This window comes from Alosa alosa, chromosome 3, assembly GCF_017589495.1.
Source record: "Alosa alosa isolate M-15738 ecotype Scorff River chromosome 3, AALO_Geno_1.1, whole genome shotgun sequence".
NCBI classification, from domain to species: domain Eukaryota; kingdom Metazoa; phylum Chordata; class Actinopteri; order Clupeiformes; family Clupeidae; genus Alosa; species Alosa alosa.
In genome coordinates, this window is record NC_063191.1 from 32,010,214 (window position 1) to 32,034,459 (window position 24,246).

At 40.5% G+C, this 24,246-nt stretch overlaps 1 protein-coding gene across 3 annotated transcripts in view; it reads right to left on the reverse strand.

Annotated features, from left to right (window-relative positions):
• The window catches only part of armc8 (armadillo repeat containing 8), a 272,052-nt gene that overhangs the window by 85,148 nt on the left and 162,658 nt on the right, over positions 1-24,246 (reverse strand). For all 3 annotated transcript variants that reach the window (XR_007193229.1, XM_048239967.1, XM_048239966.1), the window contains exons 13-15: positions 21,866-21,948; positions 21,669-21,750; positions 21,484-21,570 (exon numbers count right to left, since the gene is read on the reverse strand). Coding sequence is in view for 2 of the 3 variants with exons in the window: in XM_048239967.1 (XP_048095924.1) it covers positions 21,484-21,570; positions 21,669-21,750; positions 21,866-21,948 (252 nt within the window). In the remaining variant the exon portion in view is untranslated. The remainder of the gene's footprint in view (positions 1-21,483; positions 21,571-21,668; positions 21,751-21,865; positions 21,949-24,246) is intronic.

Consider the following 24,246-nt stretch of genomic DNA (forward strand, 5'->3'; position numbering starts at 1 on the left):
ATAAACGGGTCGCATTTTGGGGCTAGCTTATGTTTCTCTGCTCTGGCGTGTGACTCCAGCACCTTCCAGAGTCCCATTTTTTGCAAAGTTTGCAGCGAGCCTCGTACCTGGAGCTGAGTACCGCTTGTAACCAACACCGGAGATCGCTGTGATCTAGCCATTCTCGTTGAAAGTACACTTTCCTATTTTCCACATGTAGCCGAACATTAACAAACTCTGAGGAGACGCAGACGTATTCCGCGGGCAGGTATTGCATTTTTCACAGGATTTGTTTTGTAGATTTATCACCGCATAGCTTACGTACCAACACCAATATCCCCCAGAAAGAACTACAACACACCGAACCAACATTCTGAGGGCAGCGTTCTGCTGGTTTTGTTACAATTGTAGCAAAGACGCTAGAGCTCCGCTTTGTAGGCTACAACTCAACACTTTTTTGCTACTTTGTAATAACTTTCTGCTGTCAGCGTTTCTGGAAATGAATGATGGTAAAACATTTTTTAGACCTGACTAAATTAAATTTAAGACCTCGGATGTTTTAAGGCCTTAAATTTAAAGTTCAGAATTTTAGACTTTTTAAGACCCTGCAGGAACCCTGTTTCAACGAGACTACGTACTTGTCTGTACGATCAAGTATGAAAAATCATGAAATTAAATGTCATCATATTTACAGTCTATACTTCTCTGTGTTCACCTGTGCACCCATTACTCTCGTATGAATTACTCGCGACCCCGTGATCGCATAGCCTGGCTAGCGCCACCACTTCTCAATGAGACGTGGTCTGGGAACCAAACGTTCATTTTCTCGTATTTGAAAAAAAATGCCCAGATCCGTTTATTGGGTGCCACGGATGTCTATCAAATGCGTCTGTGCATAGCTTATCATCGTCTTGCTCTTCCCCCTGTTCTGTGATTGGTTCCCTATCTCAGGCGAAAATTTGCTCCATGGTCTCCAGGCTGCCTTAGCAGCGTGAATCAAATCGCGCGCAAGGCAGCATGGGAACACCCAGGCTAGTGATCGCATAGATATGGCAAGCATGTCAGATGAAAGAGGAGACACAGAGCTATCCATTTGTACGAAGTATATTGATCCTTCTGGGTTATAAAAACAGACGAAGTGACTGCAAAATAATAACTTCATATAGCTCAACTTACCCACGTTTGTGTGTGTTTTTGTGGCAAAGCATGCTCATAATCTCCAATGATATCATGTGTTTCTCTATGGCAAAGCATGTTCATAATCTGTTTTTTTCAGGTCCTAGTAAATTCCTGCATGGTATCCAATTCAAGGCTCACATTGCATCCCAATTTGTTCAAGAAAGAAACACTTTTTGCCTTTACTTTGTTAATAGCAATGCGGTAGAAAGTTGTAGAGAATCATCATGAGTGCACACACAGGCTAATGTGCAAAGTCGGGTCAATCAGGTCAGATCAGTTCGTGTCACAGATATGGATGCAGAAAGGTCCTTTTTCATCACTAAATAAAAAATGCCATTTATTTCTGTAAGGCGCACATCACATATCTCTGTAAATTGCTCAGCCCCCTTCCACCATGGGTCTTATATTGTAAGATATATATAATAATTTTTATAATACGCTTTTTGTATTTGTATTATTTAAACATCTAAATAAAATCAATGCAAGTATTAATACATGAAATTGTGGCACATCTGGGTAGCCTAGCCTCTGCTGGAAAAAAAACACCCCAATATATAGTATATGTGTGTATGGCACTTACAATGACCAGAATAAATGCTTCTAACTAAAGGTAGTGAAAATGTCCTTAAAGGTCACATTCACTGAGAAACCGTTCAATACTTGTTACTTTCGAAATACTATAGCTCACTCCAAGTTGCATATGCATGCTGCACGTGAAAATGATCTTCTGCCCCCATTGCCCGCATTAGCCAATGAAAGAAAATACACGGAAAAACAAGTGAATCAGAAAGAGCCCTTCCCAATGACGCCGAAGGAAAACTGACTATTCATGGCCTCGCCCACCTTGGCTTGTGACCGCCTACAGGAAGACTGGAAGATTTTGCGGCTAGGGGATTGTCTCTCTGCAGCTAGTAGGAGCTAACAGCAAGTTGCAAACATGGCGGAAAAAAAATCGTGCCTGTTTTATTTCTGCCAATAACACATCAATGTTGCATGTCTTGCCTTAGAAACATGAGTTGAGGAAGAAATGGTTCGGATTTATCGTTGGAACACCACCACCGAAGTAGTGCAACATTAGTTCTGTGTTCCAATCATTTCGACCACACTCACTGCCTTAGAAAGTGGTTTTGCATCGATGTTCTGAAAACCTGGTTCCAGCTCACAGGCTGTAAGTACAAACAAACTTTTCCACCTAACGTCTGTTACAAAATAGCAGGTTCATATTCTTCACGTTAGCATGCATAAAAAGGGTACAAGCTAGGCTTAGGCTAGCCTATATTACAGGAAGCTACACCAGGCACGTAACTGAAGTGTTCTGTTCGCGACGTGTAAAATCAGAGAATGCCTAATAGGAAGGTCTCTGGTAAACTCCATTAGAGGAATGGTCTATTTTCCCGAACGTAGCCTACAGGCCACTAACACGCCAGGTGTAGCTACTTCCATTGATTAGGCCTATTGGAAGCTAATTGTTGCAGTACATAACGCGAACGGAATGCTTCAGTTACGTGCCTGGTGTAGCTACACTCATAAGAAACTGACCACACTACCCAGAGATTTAGCTTGTTGAACCTATAGTCTTCTAACCTAAGCGTTAAACCACAAATAATAATATTAGCAACAATATTTTATGCTCAACTAAGTACGGGTATTGTTCTAGTCTGCGTAGCGTCCACACTGAGGCATTGACATTCTGTAGAAAATATTACAGATTCAGGCCCCCAGGTATTGATTCGAATGGCATTATACATGTGGATGGGTCTGAGAATGTTTTCTGCAGGGTAACATACAATACTACTACCATAGATCAAGCTGCTTCATGCAATAGCATGACTTATGCTTATAGTTCTATTCCAACGTTGATTTCTACCCAACGTATAGTAAAAAGAAAAGACAAATTTAAAACTACATGTAGAAACATAACAAATATTCTTTCCATACCTCAGCATATTCCTCAAAAGCCAGAGGCATTTTCAGCTAACATGGGTTTACTAAATATAGGTGCACTTACTACCAAAACCTTTGCAATCAATGATTTTATTAGTGAAAAAAGATTGAAAAAAAAAATTGGATTTTCTGTTTCTTGTTGAAACCTGGCTGACTTCAGACAGCAAAGCTGTTCTTGTTGAAACTTGTCCCACAAATTATAATTTCTTCCACTCAATTAGACAAGGCAAACGAGGTGGTGGAATTGCCTCCATTCTCTCAAACAAATATAGTTGCACTAGAGTCAACTTTGGCGAATTCGCTTCCTTTGAGTATATTGCCCTCACTCTGAAGGCTGACCCAGCTGTACTTCTATTAACCTTATACCGCCCTCCTAAACTATGGACTGGCTTTCTCGACCAGTTTTCTGAACTTATGTCGCTCACCATCACTAGCTATGATCGGATAATTGTAAATGGCGACTTCAATATTCATGTCAATAAGACAACTGATGCTAAAGCCAGTAAGTTCCTTAATGTGTTGGACAGTTTAGAGCTAAAGCAGCATGTTACAGGACCCACCCACAACCTTGGCAACACCCTCGATCTAGTCATTTCTAGAGGGATAGAAGTCACAGACTTATCAGTAAATGATATAAATATGTCTGATCATCATTGTGTATCTTTTAATATAGTACTACATACTCCAAAAATTCATCCCGAAATTGCAATCAAATCGCGACTCTTGGACATTAGAGCAGAACAGCAGTTCATAGCTCTTATAGACTCCATAAATTTAGATATTTTACATCATCCCATTGATCAAATGGTAGAGGCTCTCAATCGTGAGTTAGGCGCTCTGCTTGACAGAGTGGCACCCTTAAAAGACTAAAAAAAGGCCCTGTAGCAAACTGACACCTTGGATGAGCGAAAATATCCATGATCTAAAAAAAGATCATGTAGAAAAGCTAAGAGAACGTGGAGAAAAACTAAGTTACAGGTTCACCGTGCCATTCTAAAAGAAAAAATAGCAAATTATAATAGAGCTATTCGGAATGAGAGGAGGAACCACTTCTCTAAGGTAATTGCTGAAAACAGTGGAAACTCTAGGGTGTTGTTCTCTACCATTGATAGGCTATTGCATCAAACACCTTTTTACATTACATTACATTACATTACATTACATTTGGCTGACGCTTTTTAACCAAAGCGACTAACAACATGGTAAACAGTAAGTTTTTAGAACAATTCTCACAATTTTAGGACAGTTTAAAAAAAACATTAGAGTACAGTAAGAATAAGTCGTCGGTGAGTGCTGTTTTTTTAACAGTTACTTGTCAGTTTAAAACGGCTGGTGAGTGCTAGGATCAGTAAGACTTGTTGTAAGTGTTGCTATGAGAGTAGATGTTCTCTAAAGAGCTGGGTCTTCAGGAGTTTTTTGAAAGTGGAAAAGGATGTCCCTGCCCTTGTAGGAACCTTTTGATACACTCAGTCAGGCATCCTCTCTAAGATGCGAAGAATTTGCAGACTTCTTCAAAAACAAAGTCATTTCTATAAGGGAGGCTATTGGTAACACAAGTAATATGTTTGATAGTACACCCAAAACAGCCCCCAAAATTAAGGTCCTTTAGCACTATTACTCAATCTGACCTTGGTAAAATTATAACTCAAACCGGCTCCTCAACATGTGTTTTAGATCCAATCCCTACTAGATTCCTCAAAAAAGTATATGATAGCTTAGTTCCCTTTTTTCTCAAGGTAATAAATACCTAATTAGAAACAGGTATATTTCCAACTGCTTTTAAAACCACTGTTGTGAAACCTTTACTTAAAAAGTCAAATCTTGACCATACCAATCTGAGCAACTACAGGCCTATATCAAATCTATCGTTTTTGAGCAAAGTACTTGAAAAAGTTGTTTGTAATCAGTTAAATACCTTCCTCAACTAAAACAGTATCCTTGAAAAATTCCAATCAGGTTTTAGATCAAATCACAGCACAGAAACGGCTCTAGTAAAAATAGTCAATGATCTCAGACTGGCTACTGACTCAAACAAAGTCTCAATCCTTATTCTTCTGGATTTGAGTGCGGCATTTGACATCATTGATCATAGCATCCTAATTCACCGCCTTTAAGAAGGGGGTGGGTCTCTCTGATAATGCTCTAAACTGGTTTCAAACCTACATTACTGGCAGAGATTTTTATATCAGTCTAGGAGATCATGTATCTGAAAAACATGACTTGCCTTTTGATGTGGCCCAGGGAGCTGCCTTGGTCCCCTGCTATTTTTTCTATATATGCTTCCATTGGGAAACGTCATAAGTCAGCATAATGTAAACTTCCACAGCTTCATGAATGATACCCAATTGTATATTTCTGTGGAGCCAACTAACCTTAGATGGCCTTTGCTCCCTCACTGCATGCCTAACCTCCATTAATCAGTGGATGAGCAAAACATTTTTGAAACTAAATGATGACAAAACAGAGGTACTTCTGGTTGGACCAAAACTAAAGTGAGATATTATTCTTAGTAATCTGGGGAACTTGGCGCACCAGGTCAAACCAAAAGTAACAAGCCTCGGTGTCATCTTAGATGCAGAGTTAAGTTTTAAGCCCCATATCAGTAAAGTTACTCAGACAGCCTATTTCCACTTGAGAAACATTGCCAAAGTCGCGGCCCTTTTAACTCAACAAGATGCAGAAAAACTAATTCACGCCTTTATCACTAGCAGGTTAGACTACTGCAATGCACTTTTCACTGGTCTTCCAAAAAAACATTGAAAGAAACTGGCACTCATACAGAACTCTGCGGCTAGACTTTTAACTAAGACTAAGAAGAGAGAACACATCACCCCTCTGTTGGCTGAACTGCACTGGCTCCCTATTTCCTATAGAATTGATTTTAAGGTTATGTTAATTACTTACAAAGCTCTGAATGGCATAGCACCTTCATATATCTCTGAGCTTTTAATATCTTATCAACCACAAAGGAAAATTGGATCATCCAATTCTAATCTTTTAATCGTACCCAAAGTGCTCCACAAACAAAGTGGAGAAGCTGCTTTTATCCATTATGCCCCCAAACTATGGAACACCCTGCCTCTGTACATCAAGCAGGCGAGTTCAGTAAATATTTTTAAAAAAGATCTGAAAACATACCTGTACAGGAAAGCTTTTAGTTAACTCATCTTATCCTGTAGACTACTTTTTCAGATTATTCTACATCTGCTACTATTGGAGGGCGCAGCCAGCCAGAAGCAGATGGGCTCCCCCTATTTAAGTCAGGTTCTGCTCAAGGTTTCTTCCTGGAATATGGGAGTTTTTCCTTGCCACAGTTGCCATATGGCGTGCTTGTGGGGGGTAAGAGGGTTAAGGCTGCCAGTCTTATGACGTCATTTTCTATATTTTTTATATGTTGCTGAGTGGATCATAAACAGTCCCAGCAATGAAGAAAAGTGATTGATAATGACTGACTGACTATTATTGTGTTACATGCTTCAAATGTAAAGCACTTTGAGCTGCATTCTGTGTATGAAAGGTGCTATACAAATAAAGCTTATTATTATTATTATTATTATTATTATTATTATTATTATAGTCTAAACAGGGAAAATCAAAAACACAATACCCCTGCACTATTAGGCTAAGTTCCTATCACTAGAGCTCAGGTATTTACACTTCAGTCTAATTTATGTCTTCTTGCCATTATTACATTGACATACAATGATGTTTTGTTTGATTACTTGCTGTTTACTTAGTGTTTTGTATGTCTTCCAGAGCACATCCTCATGTCAGGCTACACAGCTTTCTAGCCTACATTAGATCATCACGTTAGAAGCAAAGGTTTGTGATCTAACTTATATTGTTGTGCTAGTTAGTTTCTAGAAGTCTTTTTCTAGTAGGCTAATACAGGTTATGTGCTCGTCAATGTTTTGGAAAGTCAATTCATGGGTTTCTTCAGGTAACTTTCCACAGGTGTATAAAATCAAGCACCTCGATTATGAATGCAGACTGCATGGTGCTTGATTAATACACCTGTGTAAATGGACCTGATGAAACCCATGAATTGCATAACAGATAGAATTGATATTACCGAATGTCTTCTTGTGGGTGTGCTACTTAGTACATCATACACCTTACTAAAATATTTTTGTTTCCATTGTGCCAGTACAGTTTTGTGAGATAGTGAATGTCCTGTGTACTATTAGTATCTTGTAACTTGACAGTAATACACATTTATTTACTTTAGGTACCCAAACAGAATACTTCATGAAAAGTATGAGTATTGATACAAGCACTTCGGATACACCATGGGCATGGGGGCCTGCTACCTCTACTGCCATCAAGCCTGTTCATCCAAGGCCAGCTAGAAGACCTCAGGTTGATCAAGAGAGGAGGATGAAAGCGACATCTCCACAATAACACCTGATGGCTCCACCTATGGCCCAGCGCAATCAAAGAGCAATGTAATAAAATCATCACAGCCAACGAATGTGTTTTGTTTGTTGTCCCTTCGGATCCCCAGGACAATACAAGCCGAAACAACAACTCAGACCTTTTCCCCTAAATAATCCCAGCACCAACTTACAAAGGATCTGTAGGCCAGATGTCTGCATCGTCTGGCAAAAAGAGGACATTGTTAATTCTGTGCATAGTTTGGATGTTCTTGTTTTGTGTTTGCATTATTTTAAAGGAGAATTCCGGTGTGATATTGACCTAAAGTGTATTGAAACATGATACCGAGTGTGAACGTATGTCTCATAGCCCATCTCGGCTTCTCCCCTGCACTCCAAAATCTGGCGCTAGTTAGCCGATGCTACCAACAGCTTTTTCAATAGTGGTGCTTGACATCGGGCTAGCCATGCAAATAAATCACTGTTTTACACCCATTTCACGAGGGCTCAATGTATCTCCACACTTCATTGGTAGACTTCCGAGGGCCCTGACATTTAAAACGAGACATTGAGAACTTTGAAAAAGCACTGGTAGTTTACTTACAAGACAATTTATACAGACAGTATCTTCATGAAGTTTAGCGTTTACAGCCATCTTGAATTTAGTCACGATAAGTCGAGCAACGAGTAAGAATGAACAGCTATGATAAGGGATCAGATTCCAAAAATAATTCAGTGGAAATGCATGGATTCCAGTTGCTGCTACTGGAAGAAACTGGAATCCATGCATTTCCACTGAATTATTTTTGGAATAGTATACTATAGTATTCCTATAAGATTACTGTAATATTTAGTCCCAAAATACTATAAGATTCCTATAGTAGGCTACTTTTTCTGTCATACGTGACAGAAAACAACTTGAGTAGGCTAACCTCTGCCAATGTCAGGCTATCAAAGCCATAGTTCTCATTACCGGAGAAGTCTTGCAGCACACATTCTCTGCTTCTGTAGGCATTCTGGTACAATTCCAGCAAAATATAGCTAGGTAGGCGTGTTTGCATTTAGATCTATATATATATTGGGCTATGACCAAGTGGTCTTTCAATGATGGTATCATGGAATTCAAACCATAACTATCTAGCAATTCTGATAGCATTAGCAGGCTAGGTCAGTGGCTGAACTGCATTTAGGGTGCTTACCTGTGTTGTGAAGTAAAATATCTACTAGGAAGATTGCAAAGACTTTTGACTGTGTAAAGAAATAGGTCTTTATTTTAAAACGTTTCCAACTGTTTATTACTTGAAAGCAAGATGACGATTGTCACAAACATTTACCTCTTTTAGGAGAAATTTTAAGCTGTCAGGCAATTGTTACCATTCTATAGGTACCTTCTGAGCCTACGTCATTACGTTCACTGGAGGCAAAACAAACCATCACCTCAGCTGGGAAGCTAAACAAACAGTCATATTCGGGAGGCTAAAGGTTTGTCGAACCGAAAAAGTCATCGGTTAAATTTGAAATAAGTAGGCCTAGGCTACACTTTCCAGTGAGAACGTAGTTCGTTTGACTCACGATAACCCAAGCCTTGTATCGGAACCTCACATATTAGCCTACCAATGGAGTCCTGTATTTCCAACCTCTTTACATGTATGTCACTTATTCATTTCTATACAAACCAAGACTGCGGATTCCTAAAAAAGCATGGCGCCCACACCATAAGTGTATCTAAATAAGCTATGTAGCCTACCAAAAAATTAATTTTACTGTGACTCGAAGAGCTAAACCAAATCCTTGATTAGTTACTAGGCTACTACTGTGTAAGGCCCAGCACTAACTCCGAGCGTGGTAAACAAAATTGGATATTTCAGGCAGTAAAAGCCCCGGTAAGAAACAAACTAGATTTTGTTCAAATCTAGACACCTATGGCTACTGAAAAAATGTGAGGTTCATTTATCAAATGTTATTTTGAAGTATTAAAAACATTGTTGTTTTAGAATTTTCAAGCGAAATGGTTGGTAATTAGCACGTTTGCAATACATCTTTGCCTTGAGACATGGGCGGGCGCTGGCTCGGTAAAATGTCGGTTCGGCAAACACAAAACTCACCACGTCATTGTAGGCCTATTGTAAGTCTTGGACATGACCATTTAGGAGATAGTTATATACATTCAATGATTTATACACCCTCAGCTTCTCCTTACTGTAGACACTCGGTTTTTCAATAATGTCCGGCCATTCAACTGATGGCAAACCTGTCTTTCCAATCACTGACGGTATTGGGTCTGTCAGGATGGTCCCATCTGATAATGTAGCCTTAGTTTTTTCAAATAATCCTCCCGATCACGTACACTGAGTGTATGTACGTATTGTTTTATATCGTTACACATTTTAGCAAAGATTTTAGATTACTGTCTGATTTTAGCCGCCTCACTAGTACTATTCAAATAGCCGCCTCACTATCCAAACGATTGTTTCTGCCTCCAGTGACGTCACGCCCACCCGAATGTTTATGTTTTCACCACCGTTGCGAAGGGGTCTATTAAACCAACGTTCACCGACAAACGATCAGGAAGCGGTTCTTCTTCCTACTCGAATACTAGGATCAAACACATGAAGTTGTATCTCCGAAGACATTTTGTGCAACAGTTTTGACTGGAGTTTTAGCCAGGTTTTAGCACTGTAAAGTTGAATATGGAGCATAGCACAGGCAGAACCGGATGAGGGGCGCACTGGAGGAAGCGTCCACAGTACTGTTAGCCAATCAGAGGTGAATTCATTAGCATGTCATTAATATTCATGACTAGAGGCGAAATCCAGTCGTTCCTCCCCGCCCACCTTCCCCACCAAACTAGAACAGCATGAAACAGACGCAGGACAGCATTTTTTTCACCAAAACCGGCATTCATCAATACTACAGACCACTGCAAAATTAATGAAAAAACAATGAGATGACACCTTTAAAACAGTCTAGGGTTCTAAAAGTTAAACAGCTTCTCACAGTCCCTCATTCAAGACTTAAAACAAGAAGGGATCGGGCCTTTTCTGTAGTTGCCCCAAGGCTCTGGAACACCCTTCCACCACACATCAAGTCCTGTCCGACAGTTGCTAGTTTTAACAGAAACTTTCTAATGAGGAGACACAGCACTCAAAAAATCCTTTATAGAAATGCATGGGGTTAGAAATGGAGGAGAAATCAAAAATAATAAATAAAAAGTTCTATGGAGATGTGCAAAAGTTGGAGAAAGTCAGATATGTGTGTGTGTGTGTGTGTGTGTGTGTGTGTGTTTTGACGTGTGATGAAATAAGAAAATAAATTAAAGGTCTATAGCATAGGGTGAGGGATGTAAAAGTGCTAAAAGTCTTGTAGGTGTGTGTGTGTGGGGGGCTGTGTGCTGTAAGTATGTAGAGGATGTGTGTAGGAGAAGATCCTGAAGACAATGTGCTGTGTATGTAGGGAGGGGGGGGGGGCAGTGTGCAGCAAGTAGAGGAGGCTTACTGTAGCAAGCAGTGTGCTGTATGTGAGATGATGACAGTGATGTAAGTGTGTGTGTTTTTTGTGTGTGTGTTGGGGATGGGGGTGGGGTGGGGGGTGGGGGGGGGGGCAAAGGCTAGGCAATCAAGGACATGGGTAGATGGAGGAGAAATCAAAAATAATAAATAAAAAGTTCTATGGAGATGTGCAAAAGTTGGAGAAAGTCAGATGTGTGTGTGTGTGTGTGTGTGTGTGTGTGTGTTTTGACGTGTGATGAAATAAGAAAATAAATTAAAGGTCTATAGCATAGGGTGAGGGATGCAAAAGTGCTAAAAGTCTTGTAGGTGTGTGGGGGGGGTCATGAGTGCTGAGGAGTGAATGAGTACAAAGTCAGTATAGTGTGAGTTCAGAGTTGGGAAATGTTTGAGAGTGCTGAAGAGTGAATGTGTGCAAAGTCAGTATAGTGTGAGTTCAGAGTTCAGATGGCCTGGGGATAAAAACTTCTCCTGAGTCTCTCAGTTCTGGCTTTGTGACTACATAGGCGTCTTCTTGATTTCAGCGGTAGAAATAATCCATTGTTAGGATGAGAAGAGTCCTTCAGAATCTTTTGGGCTCTTAGGAGTACTCTTCTGGAATAGATATCTTGTAGAGCAGGGAGTTCAGTTCTTATAGTACGTTCAGCTGAGCGCACTACTCTCTGCAGAGTACTATAATCTCTAACTGTGGAGTTCCCATACCAGGTGATGATACTACCAGTTAGAACACTCTCAACCGCTGAAGTGTAGAAGGCCTTCATGATGGATGTAGAAACTTTGAATTTCCTTAGCTGACGAAGGAAGTTGTCTGGACTTCAGAACATATTGAGTGTTAACAGTCCATGTTAGGTCTTCAGTAATGTGGACACCAAGGTATTTAAAACTTGTGACTCTCTCTACAGGTTGCCCGCTGATCATAAGTGGGGTGTAACTGTAGTTCTGCTGCTGCCTTCTGTAATCCACTACCATTTCCTTGGTTTTATTGATATTCAGTGTCAAGCTGTTAGATTGACACCACTGTGCCACCTCATCAACCTGATCCAAGTAGAGCTGTTCATTGTTGTTACTAATCAGGCCCAAGATCACTGTGTCATCTGCAAACTTGATGATGGAGGTATGACTACTGTTGGCTTTGCAGTCATGTGTGTAGATGTTGTACAGCAGTGGACTCAAAACACAGCCTTGGGAAGCACCAGTGCTGATGGTTAATGAGTCAGATGTCAGACCCCCCACTCTAACCACTTGTGAACGGTTGGTGAGGAAGTCAAATATCCAGTGACACAGGGTGGTGTTCAGTCCTAAGGCCTTCATCATTGTGACCAAGGTGAGAGGTACTATCGTGTTGAATGCTGAACTAAAGTCAATGAACAGCATCCTCACATAATTCCCATTCCCCTCCTCCAGGTGAGTTAAGGTGGTGTGCATGAGGTTTGAGATGGCATCCTCTGTAGACCTGTTGGCTCTGTAAGCAAATTGGAGGGGGTCGAAGGAGGCAGGGAGGGATGAGCAGATTATGTTTTTCACAAACTTCTCAAAACACTTCATCACTGTAGACGTCAGGGCTACTGGGCGGTAGTCATTCAGACATGATGGACTTTTGTTTTTCGGTACTGGAACAATAACAGACTGCTTGAGGCAAGTAGGAACTGTCTCCAACTGAGCCAATGATGTGTTAAAGATATAAGTGAACACAGGAGCTAACTGAGCAGCGCAGGATTTCAAAACCCTGTTAGAAATTCCATCCGGTCCAGCAGCTTTTCTACAATTAACCCTCCTAAAGGCATTGCTCACATCGACCTCAGAGACACAGAAAGGTGCATCCTCATTTGCTTCACATGCTGCAGCTAGTGCAAGATAGTCTGTGTTGTGAATATACCATGCCAAGTATGTGTTGTGATCTCGCCACTGGAACAAGGTTGGTGTCGTGAAGCCTTGCACACGCACATTTCTGCTGAAATAGATGCCTGATAAGTGCCCAAAAAGCGTTACAATATGGCCGCTGGGTGGAGAGTCTTGCCTGAAAGGACTTTGGTTTTAAATCCAACTTAAAGACCTTCCTCTTCTCTCTTGCTTTTACTTCCTCCTGAGACCTCCTCCCTCTCATGCACTTTCCTTTCCTTTATGCTATTTTATTATCATTATTACTTTTATACTTTCAATTGCATGTTTGTTAATTGTGTTCTATTGTTTTTATAAATGCTTATTTATTTATTGCACTTCATCTCTATTTATTTGAATTAATCTTTTATGCCTTGTTACCTGAACTTATATTTTATTTTTATTATTTGAAATCCTTTTTTTTATCCTTTTTATAATTCTGGGCTCCTCTTTTACCTATGTGTGTACAATTAACTACCTATCTGCCTTACCTGTGAAGCACTTTGGGTCAACTCCTGTTGCTTTTAAATGTGCTATACAAATAAAGTGACTTTGATCAGCTACAAACAAGTGGCAGACAGAGCATGATGTCACTTATAGGCTATCAGAGATTGTGTCATATCGTTGCAAATTTAGATGCATCATTCCACAAAATAATGTGTCTCTATCACCAAGTTATTCAATATAACAAGCTAATGTAGCCTTAACTCAAAACAGCTGTTAGGCTTATGCAATTTTAAGCTGTAAAAAATATCACATGCAGCCATGCTTAAATTCTGCTCATTGCACATTTATTCTAATGTAATATAATAAAATATTCAGCATTCATTATTATTATTGAATGCTTAGCTGGAATAATGTTTTTCCCTAAGAAATCAAGGATTAAATTATTAAAATCAAAGTAAAAAAAAATCAAAGTGTCAAAGTAGCCTAGTTAGGCTATCGGTTTCCTAAAGGATCACTTCCACTACCACGATCATGTAGTAAAGTTGTTAAGGCTAGGCCTTTATAATATTAAAAAGTCGTTATTTGGCGTGAACAACGCGTTTCGCAAGTTGCTTCATCAGGTTCACAAAATATACCCTCCAGTGTGCAATGTATACTACTTTTTGACTTTTCAATAGTTAGACTGCACACCATCAGCACCTGGAGCAAGAAGGGCTGTGCACAGGGATTTTGACCTATATAATATTACTTAATATAATATACTGCCTATGAAGGTAAGCAAATCTTGAGTAAAATGTGTCAAAGTATTTATCGGTCTCCTAAGGTAAACTAATCCACTCCTCCATGTTTGCGCTATCGGTCCATTCTCTTGCGGTCACATAAATTACTGACCCCACCTCACTAGATCTACATAGGCTATCTACCTTATCTACCTCGCTGGACCTAGGCTCCCCCTTGCTGGGCGTAGGCTCCTTCCACTTGGATATAGCCAAATACCACAAAACTGTAGCTTAAACTGTTTTGAGATATATAAATGCATGTTGCAGCATCCCCTATGGAAGAACTTTCATGAAATTTGTTTGATGTAGCGATGCTATGAGTCAAATTTTATTTCAAGTTTGAATAAGATCATCAAAAGATTTTGTGAAGGATTAGATTATTGTGAAGGATTAGATTATTTCACTCACCATGTGGTGAGTGGTGAGTGGCGCTACACCACAAATGAGTCGTTATGAACTAGGGCAGGGATGGGCAACTTTGATGATAGAAAGGGCCACATAATTGCCCTCTCGCTGCCAGAGAGCCAGATGTGACCGCGCACGTCCACCACTGGGATATCAGGAATCAGGGGTATTAAATATATATGCAGTATGTCTGTACGGTTTATTAAACTAACATGCATTAATTTAATATTTTCTATACTCAAATGCATTTTTAATATTGCTTCTATTCACCAATGAATAAACTAAAAAGTATTACACATTCACAATAATCTTTTTTCCACTGTAATGGGTAATAGTGACGTAAAAAAAGGCTCTGTTGTTAGTGTATCTTTACCAGGGTTCCCAAATGTAGAATTCCATGACCTTTCCCTGAATTTCCATGACCAATCGGGATATTAAAAAATGGGCATTGATAAATCAGGTAGGGCTAACTACAACCATTTTAAACATGCAATAGTGCAGCCCCTGCTTAAAAAGCCAGAGCTTGAGGACACTGACTTAAACAATTATACAGTAGACCCATCTGAAAATTGCCCTTTCTTTCTAAAATCCTAGAAAAGGTTGTCTTTCAACAACTCCAATCCTTTCTATCAGAGAATGAGATGTTCGACATCTTCCAGTCTGGATTCCGACCTAAACACAGCACAGGAATCTGCTTTAATTAAAGTCACTGACGACTTGTTACTATCAGTGGATGCAAAGAACTATGCGTTACTTATGTTGCTAGATCTTAGTGCCGCCTTTGACACTGTAGATCACTGCATTCTTTTAGAGCGCCTTGAGCACTGGGTTGGAATTTCAGGTACTGTCAATGGTTTGCTTTCTTCTTAGAGGGAAGAATGGTACTTCATCTGCCTCCTTATTTTATGGTGTTCCACAGGGATCAGTGCTTAGTTGTATTTTATTCTCACTGTACAAATTGCCACTCAGTCAAATTATGAAAAAGCATGGTATATCCTATCATTGCTATGCGGATGATACACAACTGTATCTCCCATTTAAATGTGGTTCCTCTGGTGCTCTAAACCCATTGCTTGATTGCCTAAAAGAGATTTAAACAATGGATGTCGACCAATTTTTTAAAACTGAATGAATCCAAAACAGAAATTCAGTTTTTTGGTTCACATGAAGCTGCAAATAATGCAATTAGTGAACTAGGGTCTTTTGCCAGATATGTAAAACCTTGTGCAAGAAATCTTGGCTTTCTACTTGACCCTGATTTTAAATTGGAGAAATAGATTAATTCTGTTGTCAAGTCATCTTTTTACCACCTTAGAATCTTAAGTAAAGCCAAAACTATGTTTTCTTTCAAAGACTTTGAGATATTGATTCATGCCTTTATTTCATCCCGCCTGGACTACTGTAACTCTCTTTATTTTGGTGTCACTCAGACCTCTCTATCCCGACTTCAGATGGTGCAAAATGAAGCTGCAAGGCTGCTCACCAAGTCTAAAAAGACACAACATATTTCTCCAGTTTTGAAATCCCTGCAATGGTTACCAGTGAAATTTAGAGTAGATTACAAAATTCTTCTTTTTGTCTTTAAAGCTTTAAATGGACAAGCTCCCCATACACATTCCGGCACCGACAAGAGTGGCAGCACGTCAAGTAGCTCTGTGTCTTTTTTCTATGTTTTTTCTTACTTTTTACTTGGCAACTTTTTGGATTTTTACACACTTTGAGGAGTGTTTTTATTCTATCCTATGGATACGTACATATTGCAACGCTCCAGCGGCAGCAAACTTGTGTACACAAGGAATCAGCTGATCGCACTACAACGGAATGCTGGCTGTGTTCGCGACAACATCCCAGAGGAACTGTGGTGCTTTCGGGGTTGCAGAGCGGGAGTAAAAGTGTAGGGAGAAGAAATGGAGATACAAGCCCTCAGTTCCATCGATTGTGATGGGAAACGTGAACTCACTGGCTAACAAGACTGACGAACTGGCTGCCCTGGTAAGAAACCAGAGATTATACAGGGGATGTAGTTTGCTATGCTTTACGGAGACGTGGCTAACAAGCCATATCCCCACTTCTAACGTTGAGCTGCCCGGCTTCAGTGTAGCTCGTTTGGACAGAGACTGTAAACTTTCTGGCAAAAAGAAGGGTGGTGGACTGGTGCTGTACATAAACAATAGATGGTGCAACCTCGGACATGTAGGAAACTGTATGATGCAAGGATGTGGAGTTATTAGTGGTTAGTCTCCGTCCGTACTACATGCCGAGGGAGTTCTCGCACGCAATTGCTGTCTGTGTTTATGTTCCACGTCGAGCTTTTCCGGACACAGCATGTGACGTCATCCACTCCACAATCGCAAGGCTCCAAACCCAACACAGTGATGCCTTTTTTGTGATCTCTGGCGACTTCAATCACATAACACTGGATTCCACACTCACAAATTTCTACCAGTTTGTTGACTGCCCTACAAGGAAAAACAGGACAATAGACCTCATGTATGCAAATGTGAGGGATGCATACAATGCAAACCCCCTTCCCCCACTGGGAAAGTCAGACCACAACCTCATTCATCTCCAGCCAATGTACAAGCCCAAAGTACAGAGGCTACTAGTTGCCACACGCACCTTCAGAAAGTGGACACCTGAAGCGGATGAGGCTCTGAGAGACTGCTTTGAGTGCACTGACTGGAGTGTGTTACAGAATGGAGAGGACTTAGAGGAGGTCACACAGTGCACAACTGACTACCTGAACTTCTGTACGGACATTGTTGTTCCCACCAGAACTGTACACTGCTTTCCCAATAACAAGCCTTGGATAACCAGCAATGTCAAGACCCTTCTTAATAGGAAAGAGATGGCGTACAGAGAGGGGGACATGGCAGAGCTGAGGCGCGTGCAAGGGGAACTCAAAGTCAAGCTGAATGAGGCTAAGGAGGACTACAGAAGGAAGGTGGAACAGATGTGGCAGGAAAACAACATGAAGGAGACATGGGACGGCATGAAAATTATAACTGGCCTGAAGAAGAGCAGTAGCTCTGTGGAGGGGGACCTGGACAGGGCGAACCAGTTGAACCACTTCTACAACAGGTTTGACTGCCCGGCTCCAGCTCCAATGGGAGTGGTCTGTCCACCACCCCCGGCTGACTCAGGCACTGCTCTTGTTTGCGTGCCTGCCCTACCCCTACCTCCCAGTCTCTCCAGCTCTGCATCCCGGTGACACCCAACGACCTAAGCCACCACCACCTCACGCCCTGCCCCCACCTGACGCCTCCTTGCCTGTGCCTGTTGAGGCGTCCACGACTGGCAGCCTTGACAGGGACATCAAGGAGGTGGTCATCCCCCAGCCCCCACCACCACACCCCCTCAACACCAGTGCAACACTCACCTCCACCATCACAGGCTATCGTACCCCCACCATCACTGGATATTGCACCCCTCCCCCACATGGCGATCACGGATAATGAGGCGACAACAACCTCAGTCAACAGCCATCAGACACACAGATCCCAGATGCACCCCTCCCCCTCCTCTCCCCTTACACCCCCCATCATCACAATCAAGTGAGAGCTAAACTAAAAAAACTGCACACGAATAAGGCAGCGAGGCCTGACAGACTGTGTCCAAGGCTACTCAAGGCCTGTGCTGCTGAACTGGGGTAGCCACTGAAGCACATCTTCAATCTGAGTCTACGCGTTGGACAAGTCATGTCTCACCTCTGTCCCTAAAAAGCCACATCCTAGTGAGCTTAATGACTACAGACCTGTCGCTCTAACATCACATGTGATGAAGACAATGGAGCGATTGGTCTTAGGTATGCTCAGACCCCAGGTACGCCATGCACTAGACCCGTTACAGTTTGCATACCAGGAGAAAGTGGGCGTGGATGATGCCATCACTTATCTTCTACACAGGACACATTCTCACCTAGACAAGGGGAAAAGTGCTGTGAGAATCATGTTCTTTGATTTCTCAAGTGCTTTTAACACCATCCAACCCCTCAGACTGGGAGACAAGCTCTTGCAGATGGGTGTGGACGCTCACCTGGTAACCTGGATTACAGATTACCTGACTGAGTGACCACAGTTCGTCAGACTGAAGAACTGTCTCTCTGACACTGTGATCAGCAGCACCGGAGCGCCACAGAGAACTGTGCTCTCTCCAGTCCTGTTCACCCTGTACACATCTGACTTCTGCTACAACACTACATGCCACATGCAGAAGTTTTCTGACGATACTGCAATTGTGAGGAGTACTGGAGCCTGGTGGAGGACTTTGTGCAATGGTCCAAACTCAATCATCTCCAACTCAACACTTCAAAGACCAAGGAGATGGTGGTGGATTTCCGCAGGTCTAAGCCCACTCTGCTACCAGTCTCCATTCATGGGGTCAATGTCGAGGTGGTAAGCACCTACAAGTACCTGGGTCTCTACCTTGACAATAAACTGGACTGGTCAGCCAACACTGACGCACTCTACAAGAAAGGGCAGAGCAGGCTGTACTTCCTGAGGAGGCTGCGCTCCTTCAATGTGTGCAGCAAGCTCCTCAGGATGTTCTACCAGTCTGTTGTTGCCAGCATCCTCTTCTATGCAGTGGTATGTTGGGGAGGAAGCACAAAGAAGAAGGATGTGGGGCGACTTGACAGGCTGGTAAGGAAAGCTGGCTCTGTAGTGGGAGCTGAACTGGAGTGCATCACTTCAATATCTGACAAAAGGACCCTGAACAAACTGATCAACATCTTGGACAATGAGTGTCATCCACTCCACAACATTATTGTTAAGCAGAAGAGCCTGATCAGCTGGAGACTTCGCTCACTGCCTTGCACAACAGACAGACTGAGGAAGTCATTCGTCCCCAGGGCCATTGAACTGTTCAATGCTTCACTTAAGGGAAGAGGAGAAATAGGCTTCCCCGCATAGTCTGTCTGCCTCTTCACCACCTCCATGTTTTGAACTGTCTGTCCACTAGCCACTTTTTACCACTGTTTTCTGCCTCACTGTTTGCGTGCTATATTAGCACATATGCACAACCCCTCCCTCCATGCCACAGCCGAACTGTGACCACACTTATACCTTTCTTAATATAGTTATTTATACATAGATATATAGACTTTATTCTTGCACTGTTGCACTGTTTGACTTACTCATTTGCACCATCACCATGACACTCATTCACACAGAGCACCTTACCTTACCTTACGCACAGAGAATCACAGGCTCAGTCCCTGCCTCAGTCATTGCAAGCGCATCTTGTTTGATTAATCACCCACTATGTGGATACTGTTTTTTAAGAATTGTTTTATTTAGTATAATTTGTATTTTAGTATATTTAGTATTTAGTATACATTTATCTTCTACTGTCCTTATTGCTTAGTTGTGTTTTTATATTATATACTTTTAATTACTTTCTGCTGTTAGTGAATGTGTGTGTTATCTGTATGCTGAATTTCCCCTGGGGATCAATAAAGTATCTATCTATCTAGCTATCTATCTAGCTATTTATGTATCTATCTATCCAATACCTAAGTGAGCTTGTACACTTTCACTGCCCTCCCAGAACTCTGAGGTCCTCAGATAAACTACTGCTCTCAGTACCTCAGAGTCATCTAAAAAATAAAGGTTTTTCAGTAGCTGGGCCCAAGCTGTGGAACAACCTGCCTTTTCACATTAGATCCACGCCAACTATTGGTGCTTTTAAAGCCAAATGTTCTTTGAAAGAACATGTGCCATCAATGGATTTTAAATGAAGTGTGGAATGTAATTATATAGGCTATATGTACATATTATTTTAGTTTTATTTTCCTGTTGTGCTTTTTTTGTGTCTTTATTCATTTTGTCTTCTATTATCTATTTATTTTTTTTGGAGCACTTTGGTCAACCACAGGTTGTTTTAAATTGTGCTATATAAATAAACTTGACTACAACCACTCAAGCAAGTAGCCTAGCAATGGAAAAAGCTAATAACTCAATAGACACCAATGCTGCGTAAATATATTTGTATTGATGTATTTTGGCAAATCAATTTTAAACTCCTACAACAAAATTCCCTGATATTCCATGACTTTGTCCCCCAAAGATATAATTCCCTGACGTTCCATAACTTTATTAAAATGCTGATCATATTCCTGAAATTCCATGACCCTTGGGAACCCTGCTTTACTTTGAGGTTGGCTACGACAGCGGCTCTAGGAGCTCAGATAGCCTACTTTTGGTTACCTTCATGCATGGTATTGTAGTGGTGACTTAAGTTGAAATCTTTCATGGCTCATTTCGTTTCTAAGCATAAGCTACTAAAGACATAAGTTGACTTTGAATTCTGTGATAAGATCAGCTGTTTCCCATCTTGTCTGAAATGTACGATTCTGAGTTTTCTTTATAAACCGCTCTCTGTATCTCTTCCTCGCTGGCTGTTCTGGCTCTTCTGTGAAGAAAGCTCCACTCTGCAGGACTTTTTATATGGAAGTGCCCCTATCGGAGGACAGTATTGTTAAAATAAGGATCCGATTCAGATGTGGTAAAAACCATGTGAAACAAACATTTTAATGACATTTCAAAATTGATCCGTGGGCCGCACGAGGTGAGGAGGAGGGCTGCATGCGGCCTTTGGGCAGCCAGTTGCCCATCCCTGAACTAGGGTGATATATATGGCTCCTAGAGACCAACTTGCCACAGTTTTGGTGCAATGGTTGTAGAGTTATTTAACCAAAACTGCTTTTGGTCTACCCGCTTTGGTCTATCAAGATCATGTGTCTGGTTGCAAAATTGCCTCAAAGCAGACTATTTTTGCCCATCTCTTTGTCTATTTGTCTCTTCAAACAAAATGCTATTTTTCCCCCTGGAGTTTTAGTCAATATGTCAGTATGGTTTTAATACATCAGTTTCCTTAATGTTCAGGAAAGCTTTAGGCACCTGTCGCTCAAAACAATGATTGGCAACTCTTGTTTTTGCCCATGGAGGGTCATATTAAATAACATATCAGCTCAAAAGATAATAAATATTTCACCTCTTTGCTTGGTGAAAACTCCAACAGCAGATTGCACAGTGTAGATGAAGCCATTACCAGAACTTCATCAGGGGCATTCTGTAACAACTTGTATAAATCCAAAAAACAAAAACAAAATTGCATTACCACATTGTGTTGGTTCAGTTTTATAAGCAGGATCCATAAGTATTCCAGTTGTGACTTACCTTCATGAGTGGCTTCCAGACGGCATGGTCATGAAAACTAGTTCGAAGTTGCTGCACTGACCGAGACAAACTATGGAGACATCTAGAGAGGGATTCAAGATAAAGGGAATCATCAGCTATTTCTCCAATGGGCAAACCTTCAGCCCAGAAGATATTAAATGAAATTCACAGAAACATGAAGAGTTGAGTATTCATACCTTACAGCTGCTAGACGAACCTTGATACTCGATTCTGATAAGCCACTGACAATCCTATCCATCATGTTCTCAGTCTCTGTGATCTGAAATTAACAAAAGAGACATATAGATGTTGACAACAATTTTCAGACAGCTGTATAAAATAAACAGGGGGTAAAAACAATTTAGCATAATTTAGGATATTCTCCAAACTTAAGCCGTTCGCAGAAAACAAAATTCAGCAAAAAAAGAAATCCTCAGTTGCAATGGTGTTATATAGGTGCAATAGGTGTTACTGGGCTCTCCCTAAATTTGCAGAGTATTTGTATTTCACAAAACTGTCGTAAATACCTAATGGCTTGCACCCTTCCCTCTGGACAGTATGTGGACCGGAAAAGATAATATTCAAAGTGCCATATTGACTGACAAGGTAATATTACATGATTTCATACAAATAGTAGGCTATTATATCCTAGAAATGTAGACGCACCCTAGCGGCAGCAAATGTAATTTGCTGCCAGGGTGGTCTAGCAACTCCCTATTGGCTTGCGAGCTGGAAAAATTAAACTTCGACAAGGCCAATCACATCATGTATAGAGCCGGTAGGCGGGCTTAACATAATGATTGATTGCAGAGTTACAATGGTTTGGCGTGAATTCCCTGCTACTTCAAAACAAAGAAGATGGATGTTGCTGTTGGCGAACAGCGTGACACGAGATAAGCTTTTTTTAAGTTGGCAAAAGTTTGAACTAGCCAACTAGCTCCGCTGGTGGGAAAACGCATGGGACTCATGAGTTATAGCGCTATCCTATTGCGTGCAGAGGGAATTTGAAAGACAACCGATTATCCCGCCCCTCGGACAAAGCACTGCAAAATGGTGAGTCCCCAGACCCTACATTTTGATGTGGGTCTGGCTCGTCAGGCTAAGGCTATTGCACAATTAGCCATTCCTAATTCTCCAGGGTGGGGAGAGTGATATTGCAATGCTGGTTCTACGTAGACAGATGGGCTACAGTTGGGAAGGTGCGCCATTCTCCCTATTACAAGTTACTAAAAAATGAACTGTTAAAAAACAGCAGTTAAAAATTACTTCAAAGAAAGAACATTCTATAAATTACACATTTACAGCTATTTTACTTGTAATTACGGTAAGATTCTTTGGATGTATGCAATGCTGTTTGCTGTTTTATATATATATATATATATATATATATATATATATATATATATATATATATATATATATATATATATATATATATATAATATACACAGTATATTAGTGCTGTAGAACGATTAAAATTGTTAATCACAATTAATCACTGAATTCCTATAGTTAATCACGATTAATCACATATTCATCATACCATGCATGAAGGTAACCAAATTCTATTATTTTGCATTTCTGAACTTTCCAGGAGTCCATATTAACAATATAAAGCAATTATTGTGCATCTTGATTGGGATTCAAATGAAAGCAAAGCAAATTACTTTATTAACTGAACTTTAAGACGTAGGTCTATTTGATTATTCCAAATCAAATTTCAAAAGATGTACAGACCTGATGCAACACAATATATTCTTCAGAAATATAGGCCTAGCTGATATAAACTGAAATAAATGCTACCGCAGAAGTGCATGCAAAAAATGTAGGCCTACACACATTATAAAGGGCATAACAAACAGGAAATACTTTAGCCTATTCATACTATATTCTATATTATATACTACAACTTTTCGACATGAGTGCACTGCCATTTTATAGGCCTACAGTCTATGGTGCACTGTCACTTGCCACACACTTGTTGAATTGAAAAGAATGGAATAATGTAAATGAATGTCGAAAGCATCGCACTCATGTCTATGGAAGCATATGTGTAGCTTAATTCAAATGAGAATGCAATCTGCAATATGCAATTCAAAAAGACATTACATTATGCAATTGCCAATTAATTATGGAATTTAATATTGCAATTTTCAATAATTTACAACCAATTGTATTTTAATCTGCAAAGTGACAATGCAATCCTAAAATCAATTTGAATAATTTTGGTTAAAAAATAGAATAAACATGGATTGAATTGCATTCCATTTCGCCATGTTACTTCAGTCTCAAAATTCAAATGGAAATTAATTTTGCATTTCAATTTTCAATATTCAGTTTCATCATTTAACTGTCAATTCATTTTGCAATTTAATATTCAAAGTGCAATGTAGGATTGCATTTTGAAAACATATTTGGCAAAACTGACAATGCCAGCCTGAAAACAATTTGGATTATTTTAGGCAAAACGATTTGCCATCGTTTTGAGGCATTTTATTCAAATGGAAAAGAAATAGCGCCCCCCGTGATTGCATTGCACTTTGCCACGCTCTTTGTGTTGCAGCCCACTCTGTCGTCA